Source organism: Meleagris gallopavo, chromosome 5, assembly GCF_905368555.1.
Source record: "Meleagris gallopavo chromosome 5, MGAL_WU_HG_1.1, whole genome shotgun sequence".
Lineage (NCBI taxonomy): Eukaryota > Metazoa > Chordata > Aves > Galliformes > Phasianidae > Meleagris > Meleagris gallopavo.
Genome location: NC_139408.1, coordinates 58,008,062 through 58,017,966, shown reverse-complemented (window position 1 = coordinate 58,017,966; position 9,905 = coordinate 58,008,062). Strand labels below are relative to the sequence as shown.

At 49.0% G+C, this 9,905-nt stretch overlaps 1 protein-coding gene across 2 annotated transcripts; it reads left to right on the top strand.

Moving 5' to 3' along the window:
- Positions 1-1,217: 1,217 nt before the first annotated feature.
- GNPNAT1 (glucosamine-phosphate N-acetyltransferase 1) lies at positions 1,218-7,324 on the top strand. Of its 2 annotated transcripts, XR_014883831.1 has the most exons (7): positions 1,218-1,371; positions 2,607-2,794; positions 3,612-3,674; positions 4,387-4,514; positions 4,747-4,808; positions 4,885-5,120; positions 5,803-5,945. XR_014883831.1 is itself a non-coding variant. In XM_085225964.1 (6 exons), the coding sequence occupies exons 2-6, from the start codon at positions 2,623-2,625 to the stop codon at positions 5,948-5,950; spliced, it is 573 nt and encodes a 190-aa protein (XP_085082090.1). In that variant the 5' UTR covers positions 1,218-1,371; positions 2,607-2,622; the 3' UTR covers positions 5,951-7,324. The 2 variants fall into 2 exon arrangements, 1 of the variants encoding a protein (XP_085082090.1); XM_085225964.1 differs by lacking the exon at positions 4,885-5,120 and having other exon boundaries at positions 5,803-7,324.
- Positions 7,325-9,905: the final 2,581 nt, after the last annotated feature.

Genomic DNA, 9,905 nt, shown 5'->3' with positions numbered 1-9,905 from the left:
TTTAAAATAGTTCCATTGCAGAAAAGGCATCACGGAGGAGTGAAGCTAAATCCCGCTCTGTCATTTTTTACTCAGCAGAAATACACCCAAGCTCAGAGTTACCCTGCTTCATCAGCAAAGCACTGCTCCCCCATTTCTTTTAAGAAAGCATGATATTGTGTTGGCTATGACGAAAAAATGACTTCTCTGAAGGAGCAGTGGTGGGGTCACCGTCCCGGGGGTTGTCCACAGCTGTGAGGATGTGGCACTGAGGGATGTGGGCAGTGGGCATGGTGGGGTGGGTTAGGGCTGACCTCGGAGGTCTTGGAGAGCACCCACAGCTCTCTGGGCAGCCCATGATTGGGCTTAAGGATCTTAAAGCTCTTCCAACCTTACTGACCCTACAGAGCAGGGTATGCTGTTCATGTTTTCATAACATCCTAGAACGTCCTGGGTTGCAAAGGCCCACAGTGCTCACCCAGTCCCAACCCCCTGCTGTGTGCAGGTCGCCAACCAGCAGCCCAGGCTGCCCAGAGCCACATCCAGCCTGGCCTTGAATGCCTGCAGGGATGGGGCATCCACAGCCTCCTTGGGCAACCTGTGAACAGTGCCTCACCACCCTCTGTGAGAAAAACGTTTTATCACGATGGGACCCCTGCAGTCCCTCAGTTCTCCTTGGAACGCAGTGCTTCTCCCCTACAACAAGGGTCGGCGGTCGCTGCGGTGCTCACACAGCCCTGTGGGTTCGCATCGCCCCGGGCTGTGCGTCAGATGGTTTCCATGGCAGCGCAGCGATTGGCGCCGAGGGCACAGACGGGAAATGGCGGTGACGGCCCAGAATCGCGCTGCGCGCTCATCCCGCTGCGCAGGCCACTACGCACGTCTCGACCTCGGCTACTTATAAAGCAGAGCCCTCAGTTATCTTTAACTTTTTTATTTTTCAATTGTAAGCAAAAAACAACCCGCGCGTTCCCCGTCTACCCCATCACATACATTACCTCACACCAAATCCCAGTCACGACACACCCCCGCAGCTCCTCCCCGCCTCAATCCCGCCTCAATCCCGCCTCCTCCCTCCTTCCCGCCCACACGGGCCCCTTCCGGCAGGGAGCACCGAGCGGCGCGAGAAGCGGCCGCCCCCCTCCGCGCCCACAGCGCCGCCGCCATTTTGCGCCCCTCAGAGGGGTGTGATCTCAGCCAAAGGGCGGGAGGCGTGGCCTCACCGCTCTCTACCAATCCGAGGGTGTAAAGTTAGAGAGGGGCGGCCGGCGCGGCCGACGATTGGCTGAGTCGTGGCGTGCGTGCGCGTTAGGCTCCGCCTTCTGCCACGTCCGTGCGGCGCCTGCGTGGGAGCCGGTGCGAGCGGCGGCGCGGCCTCGTGCGCTGTGCGGGGTGAGTGCGGCCGGGGGGCTGCGGGGAAAGTGGGGTCTGCGGGGACCGGGAGGGGGGCTCCACTCTCTGGGCCGGCCAGGCGTGTGCCGCCCGGGCTCTCGGTGTAGGGTTAAGTTGGGTTAAGGGGCCTTGAGGTGTGAGTGAGGTCTGTTGCTGCGGGAGGAGGTGCGTTGTGGCGGCCGGGTCAGGCCTCCAGCCCCGTGCCATGCCGTGTTCGGTGTTGTTCCGTGCCGCCTGCAGGCTCACACCGGCTCTGCTTCGTCCTCCTGTGGGGGGGGGGGGGGGGGTTGGTTGGCTTGCTGCTGCGCGGCCGTAACTGCGGGCTATCTATTTCCTAGCGGGGTTGAGGTGAGAATGGGTGCTTCGAGGCTTCTCTTTATTCTCTCCCTTTATTTAAGAGCTTTCCTTAGTGGGTTTCCCAAAGGGTTTCGTTTGTCATAGAATCCCAGAATGGCCTGGGTTGCAAAGGAGCACAGTGCTCATTCAGTTCCAACCCCCTGCTGTGTGCAGGTCGCCAACCAGCAGCCCAGGCTGCCCAGAGCCACATCCAGGACTTCTGAGTAGTGACTCCTGCAGTGCTCTCTGTTGGTACCAGAGAACTGACCAGCAGTTCCTGCTCCCTGCAGTCAGAGATGTCCCTCTGTTTCCTCGTACCCTTAACTTCCCGCATCTCTTTAATCATTAACAGGTGCTTCTGGCAGTTCTGTTAATGGGAGGTGAGGTGCTGTGCTGGGATGGCATCCGGTTCTGTAAATACACAGAGCAAATGTGACGTAAATGAAACCCTGGAAGAGTGCCTGGATGCTGCGTGTCACCTGCGTGATGGAAGTGTTTGTCTGTGTGATGAGACTGCTTGGAAAACACACCCTCTTCCTACCACCAGTCTGAATGAATGGGGAGAATGCTTGTACACATTGCTTTCTTCATGCACTTGGCTAGTTTCCTTTCCAAAGGGTGCTAACTATCCAGCTCAATTCTGTTATTTTTTTCTTCTGGCTAAGAGAAAAGCCCCTCTGGGTGAGCACGGTCTGTGCTGACTTCAGCTCACACACACTTTGCTTAACCCATCTGGTGAAGGTCAGCTCTCTTTGATTTCACACAAAGTCAACAGCAGCGTTGGTGTCATTCACTTTTCTCTACATCCCTGGGAGGAACGACTCTGTGGGAGAGACTCTTTGGGCGTTAAGGGAGTAGTGAAACGAAAGCATTGCTCACGTGTGTGCTTTGTGTTCCAGAGCACCTCTTGCTGCCATGCTGCCCGTAGCGACCGCGATGCCAGACGACACGCCGATGTTTGACCCGAGCATTCTGCATGAGCTTGACTGGAGTGAGAACACAGCCGTCTTTTCTCCTTCTATTTCTCCTTCGGAGCCAGGAGATGGGCTGGTCATGAGACCGCTGTGCACAGCTGATGTAAATCGAGGTAGAATCCTGTTGTGTGATGATCACAAGCAAAAATGGGTGCTGAACTACATGATGTGTATTCCTGCATTCTCGCTCATTAGGTTAGGATTATGTGTTTTATCTGGTTTGGGTTATCAGGAAGGAATTTGAGCACTTGGCATGATGGATGAATAGCTGCTGTGTTGCTTGACCCTCAACGTTGTTTCTCCTATATTAATAACCTTAAAAATAATCTTAAAATTCAAGTATTTCAAATAATCCACAGCTTCCTATTTAGCACAGTTCTAAGGGCTGTGTTGTTCTAAGGCTGGATGTGGCTCTGGGCAGCCTGGTCTGCTGGTTGGCCACCCTGCACGTAGCAGGGGGTTGAAACACGATGATCATTGTGGTCCTTTTCAACCCAGGCCATTCTGTATACAGGGGAATAGGCTTGTTTGTGCTGTTCCTTATAATATAGAAGTGATATAAACCAGTGTGATTATGAAGCTTTCACATCTGTAGCTTGGGGGGAGGAGAAGGGGGGGGGGACAAAAAAAAAGTTGTTCTGAACAAATGGCTTAACATTGTATAATGTTAAGGCTGACATTTCTCTTGCTTAAACATCTGTGCCTCTTCTTTGCACTCAAGCTAGTTTGCTGATTAGCTGATCCTTAGCATTGCTCAAGGTGTGAGTTTGATTTTAAGATTACAGTCCAGGTCTGTAATATGCAGAGCACAGGCCTTTAGATACAGCTGATGCCATGGGGAAGTGAACTCTGCAGACAGCCCTGTCAGGCTGTTCTGTGCTATTTGCATGTCTCTGCCCTGCAGTGAGTCTTTCTTCTCTTCTGTAACAGGCTTTTTCAAGGTCCTGGGTCAGCTGACTGAAACTGGAGTTGTGAGCCCAGAGCAGTTTATCAGTGAGTATATCATCGTGTCTTGGTGCTTTGTAGAGGTTGCTGAGAACCAGAAGATAGCGATGCTGACAGCAATCTACCTGGCTCTGATGCAGAGGGATTTATTATCTTGTGTCCCCTGAGGCAGATTTTGACACTCAGCTTTGTATTCAGCTGCAGTTATCCTGAAGAGCTTCTTGGCTGGGACGTGTTTAAATTGTACACCTGCTTTGGGGGCTGAGCTTTTGATGCGTGGCAGGAGGGAGCACTGGGTGGTGGCTTCTTTTGGCTGAAGCAGAAGTTTGCCTCTGATTGCAGCTCAGTGACATTCTGAGCTTGCTTCACTGCTTTGACTGAAAGAAGACTTACAGGAGGTACTGCTGCCTTCATTGGCGCCCATCTGCTGAGGAGGGAGGGTTCTCTTGGTGGTTAGGGAAAAGGCATTTACTTCATTCTGGACAGCTTGGTCAGGTGGTTGGTGACGCTGCACACAGCAGGGGGTTGAAACTACATGAGCATCGTGGTCCTTCTCAACCCAGGCCATTCTATGATTCATTCCTGCTTTTCCTGGCTTCTATCTCAGGGTTAATCTGGGGCTTTAAGGTCCTGGTGTCTTAGGTGCACACTTTGTGATCCTGAGTTCAGATCTCAGCATTCAGAATCTGGATCTGATCTGCGTTCAGAATTTAGCAAATCAATCTGAGACTAACAGTGGTCTGTCTGTCTGCTCCCACAGAAACCTTTGAGCACATGAAGAAATCTGGAGATTATTACGTTACTGTTGTAGAAGATACGAATCTCGGACAGATCGTTGCTACAGCAACGTTGGTGATAGAACACAAGTTCACTCACTCCTGTGCAAAGGTATATCCTCTCACTGCAGCTGTGGTGAGGAAGAAGATAGTGTTTCCAGAATACACGCGTTATTTTTACCTTGTGTGATGAAATACCTTCTGCTGAGTCAGTGATGAGGGCATCGATTTGTGGAGGAATTGTGTCTGACTAGACAGGAGAAAATGCAGGAGTGGAACCTTGAGCAGGAGGGAGACTGCACCCTGGTGTTGTGCTGCACTAACACTTGTCTGTATTTTCACAGAGAGGGAGGATAGAAGACGTAGTAGTAAGCGGGGAGTGCAGAGGAAAGCAGCTCGGTAAACTGTAAGTATTTGTTACCTTTGCAATTCAACACCAGGCAGAGCAGCAAGCCCTCACTGAGCTCGCTTCTGCCCCCCAGTCTTGGCATGCTGATCAGTGCCAGCAAACACTGCAGTGGTGATGACTGATGTCAGTGCAGGAGCTCTCTGAGAAGAGGAAGGTTTGCAGCTGCCATCAATGTGACAGGACAGAAGTCAGCTGTGAGTGGCTGACGTTTGAAGTCAGCCCATCCCTTTTGCTGCTCTCAGGATGCCATCTGTTCCATTGCCCTCAGTAGGCACTGCAGGGTCTTGGAGCAGGATTTCAGTTCTGCAGGTTAGTGGGGCCGATCCTCTGCAGCCAGGCAGCTCACAGACCTTTTGCTAAAAAGATAGCACTTATGTTTTAACATAAAATTGCCTACAAACCACTGCTATTTTTCTTTTTTTTTTTTTTTTTTTTTCCTTGGGATAGCAGCTATTGTGTGTACTGAAGAGAAATGCAGGTTGCTGTGTAACATTTCAGTATTTTATTTCTAGGGGTGGGGAAGGGCTGCCCTGTGGTCAGTAGGCATCAGTGAGTAGGTGATGTAGGTGGGTCTGCCAAATGTTTCCAGTAGAAAAATCAACAGATATCTGAAATGGAGTAGTGCTTTCTACAGAAGACATAGGATCAAAGCAGGACCACTAAGAGTATTGGAATGGTTTTAAAGTGAGACGGGGAGGTTTAGGTTGGATCTGAGGAGGAAGTTTTTCAGCCAGAGGGTGGTGAGGCACTGGACCAGGTTGCCCAAGGAGGCTGTGGATGCCCCATCCCTGCAGGCATTCAAGGCCAGGCTGGATGTGGCTCTGGGCAGCCTGGGCTGCTGGTTGGTGACCTGCACACAGCAGGGGGTTGGGACTGGATCAGCACTGTGCTCCTTCAAAAAGTGTCATTGATATCTTTTAGCTAATTAAATGTTGGTCGTTCCTGTCTTCAGGGCCATCCCACTTAACTGTTGTTTTTCTGTCTTTTTCAGATTAACGTCCACTCTTACATTGCTAAGTAAGAGACTGAACTGTTACAAAATCACACTCGAGTGTCTGCCAAAAAACGTGGCCTTCTACAAGAAGTTTGGCTATTTGGTATCTGAAGAAAACTACATGTTTCAACGGTTCTTTAATTAAGAACTTCTAGCACTGTTTTTGTACAGACTGTTGGTGGAGGAGCTCGTGGTACATTCTCTTCATGACAAATTTATATAGTTTATTGCTGCAAATATAACGATCCCTATAAATACTGAACATCAAATGTGTAAATCCTGCAAAGAAAAAGCAATGTACTGACATTCTAGGAGGGTTCTGTGGGTTAGCTCTTAGAACTAATTTTTACTACTGTTCAGTCTAAGTGAAGCTTTTTTTGTTCTAGCTGAGTTACAAAGGACTCTTGTTAAAGGGATGGTTTTTAACCAAAGGTCTATATTTTTATCTCAAATTTTTTCTTGCATTGTATTTTTCTAAAGGTTTGCGCTTCTTTTCTTGGTAGCCAGAGTACAGCTTTGTGGGGTTGTGCTGCTGTCTGTACTTCAATGAAGGGTGATGTAGGTGGGTAGGGATGCTTCTTGTATGCAGTTAGTAATACAGGATGGGAATTTGTTCTGTTCTTTCCATGAAACCTCACTGAAGTGCTGTTGATGTTCGTGTACCTGCAGTTTTATAGGCACTGCTGTCTGAAACTGGACTTGTTGCTGTTTATGTGGTTGGGGGTCCTTATGTGGGTCCTTATGGGCTCTGTTGAAGCCATTGTTTTGGAGCCTAAATGGATGCATAGTCCTCCATGCAGGGACCCTGCACTTTAGCTGATAATTTGTTTTCAGGACAGTTATGTTTTATGACAAACAAACCCTTGATTTGCAACAGAAATAGGAAGCTGGAATGTCTGACAGGCAGAATACACCTCATCCTTAGTGGGCTTTTACTGGTACTCAGTGGGAATGCTAATGCCTGTACCTGTAAGAAGGTACCAACACATTCAGCTTCACCCAGCGCATCCAACCAACTTGCTGTACTTGAACTCCTTTGGGCCAGTTCAGCTCTGGTTTTGCTGGTAACCACTTCTACCTATTGCATTTCAAACCAGCCCAGAGATCCCAGATCATGTCCTGAGGGATAGCTGCTGTTTGGAAGCATCCCTCTTCTGTAAGATTGGATAAATGATTTTAGCACTTTTGCCCCCAGAGGCAAGCAAATAATATACAAAGCCCTCACTTCAACAATAGTGTTTTGTGCAAGGAGAGTGACAAATCCTCCATCTCTGAATAGGGCATTATGAGTAGGCAAAGGTTGGCACAGAGCAGCCAGCCTCGTTTGTGAAGTTAGGCCTTAAGGAACGTCCTTCCCTTGCGGTGAGGAGAGCTCCTTTAAGGTGTGTGTGGGGTTCTATTTAATGTCCCTGATGGTACTTCACTCAATACAGTGTTCCCTTGGTAATGTCTGTTTTATTTATTGATTATTTTTTAAAAAAATCTTTGTTTAAGCTGAATAAATTAAGACTGCCAACTACATCTGCTCTGTTTCTGATACTGCTGTACCTTTGATCTGCTTTTCTATAAACTGAACCTTTATTTTTTTTTTTTTTTGAGTCTTCATGTTGATTTCAAGTACGGCACCTCTTGAAGCATGACATCTGTGAAGCAAGATGCCTTTTGTGGATGCCTTTAGAGGAAGGCATGAAACCTGAGGTGTGCATCTGCACAGCTTGATTGCTTACAGGTGCAGCCACAGGCTGCCAGGAGTGGTGGGAAAACGAGAGCAAGTCCAGCTCGTGTCTCAGGAGCCAGACTGGAGCTTCTCACCCACTTTCTGCTAAGCTGCAGTTAAGCCTAGGCCTGATTTCCTCGGGCTGTGTGTACCTGAGGGGGATGGGGATGCAGCTAGAGCCCCAGGTCTGAAGTATAAAGCATCATCTGCTGACGTGTGCTGACCCCTCTGAGCGACGTGGAGTGTTTTGCTTCTCACTGTTTTAATCAGTTCTGCACTTCCACTACTTTGAAGTGGATTATGTGAGCTCTGTGATACTGTGCCATCTCAGTAGCTCTAGGCTCTCATTAAGAGATAATGAAATGATTAGTACAAGTGAGGAGCGGGTGGCAATGCACTCAGCTCAGATCATTGTAAAACAAATGAATGAGGTTGAAAGCTTGGTTTTGTGGCTGCGTGGCACTGTTCTGCTGGGAGGAATCCTGCTTTAACATGGAAGAGCCCTCTGCTCTCTACTAGAGATGACATTCCCAACCTTGGCAGCCTAACCTCTTGGGGATGGTAGGAGGTACAGAAGAGCTGTGCTGTGAGAAAAGGTGCTGTTTAACTGCTGAACTGTCAGGAATCCCTCTGGAGGAAAAGCGTGAGAGCTGTAGGGCAGAAATGAGACTTCAACAAATGATGAAGCACACCACCAACCCTGCAGGGTAGGGAATGGCTCTGTTAAGTGCTGGCAGATGCTCTGAGAGGTGATAACAGTCTGGCTCGTGACATACAAATGTCACTGCAGTTTCAGCCAGCTGGAAGAATACATGGTACATGCAGGCACGTGCATTTTAATCTGTCAGTTCACAGGATCTGGCAATTGCCACTAACAGCAACAGAAGCAGGAGATATTCAAATACACTGTGTCATTGAATTGATAGAACTTCTGTATCTACAGCAGCGCAGGCTCCAAAGGAGGGATGAGGCCTCCTTGGAGAACAAAGGAACCACGGATGATGTCAGAAATCAAACAGGGAGATGCTTTCCAATAGCCTGGACTTCACCACCAGCTTCTCTAAAGCTCAATGTTAGCTGCTCCTTAAGCCTTCAGTGCTTGGTTGGTAGTTCTCCACGCACGGTATGCCACCTCTAGCTCCTTCCTTCACCCAGCTCCCCCTAAAATGGAAAGGGAACTCTTGTATCTTAACATACAGTTGTGGAACACGAAGACTTCAGTGCTGCAACTGTACCTCTGAACCTGAGGAGGGGAGAAAATTCAGCCTGCAGTGATTCCTAAAGGCCCCACGCAGGGATGCTTGCTGCCACCTCTAGTTTAACCTCAGAAAGCAAATGGTAATTGAAATACCTACTATACTGAGCTAACCAAGAAGCAAGAAATGACAGCTTCAATACAAAACTAAATAATAGTATGTAAGAGAAAATCTAATCTCAGAATCCCTTTGGATCTGAGAGGCTGTTATCTGCAGGGCAGCAGGCACACACCACAATGACTTCAGCAGTCAGAGGAAGGTGGTAATGGAGTGAAAAGACAACTGGTGGGAAATCCTTAGTCATGAAGCCTAACAGTTGGTGAGACAGCCTCCCCAAGGAAACAGCAGGACCCAGTGAGGCAACAGAACCAGACTAGACATGAACAAGGCTCTCTGGCAGGGGATGGTCGGATGAATCAGCAGCGTTCTTCTGTCTGTGTTTCATCTCTACTCTTGCCCAAGGAGGCCCAGGGGAGCTGAAGGAGGAAGCAGCTTTACTCAGAAGTTCTGGTTCCCACCCTTGCTTCATCAGAAGCTCATAGCTGGCAGCAGTTGGTGTGCTGCACGAGGGAGGCATCCACAAACTGCACAGCCAACTGGGAGCATTGGAGACAAGTGGCGAGGTGGCTGAGGATTTCATTTCCCAACAGCCCCCAAACGTTCTTTTGAAGCTGAAAGTTTCCTGACTAAAGCACAATACATTTTCTAAAGACTTTTTCTGAGGAATTTACATAACTCCTTCACTGAAGCACACAGCACAGGACGAATGGCAATAAAGGGAAAGTGCTGCTCTCCCAGCTCCACTGGAACCTCCTCACACAGGGCCTTCACATTACACATGAGAGACTGTCAGGCTACAAAGCCTCAGCCCAGGTGTCCTGGCTCAACTAAAAGCCTTGACTTACTGCAGGAAGATTTCCACAGCTGTCACCAGCATCTGTTCTAGCAGCATGCTTTAATCCAGGCAGTAGTTTTCAAGGCAGAGTCTGCTATTTGTAACAGGTCTCTAAGTAGCCTTGACACAGGCTAAGAAGTTCAGGCTTGCTCTGGAGGGACTGTCCCTCAGCAAAGCTTCTGGGGAACTGCAAGAGAAGGCAGAGAATCAGTGACTAAGCAAAGATCAACAA

Bases quoted from the DNA above. Each gene is read 5' to 3' on its own strand.
- GNPNAT1 (XM_085225964.1), top strand. From the start codon at position 2,623: ATGCTGCCCGTAGCGACCGCGATGCCAGACGACACGCCGATGTTTGAC. The intron at 3,675-4,386 runs GTGAGTATATCA...CTGCTCCCACAG, and splicing joins GAGCCCAGAGCAGTTTATCA to AAACCTTTGAGCACATGAAG. The intron at 4,809-5,802 runs GTAAGTATTTGT...TGTCTTTTTCAG, and splicing joins GGAAAGCAGCTCGGTAAACT to ATTAACGTCCACTCTTACAT.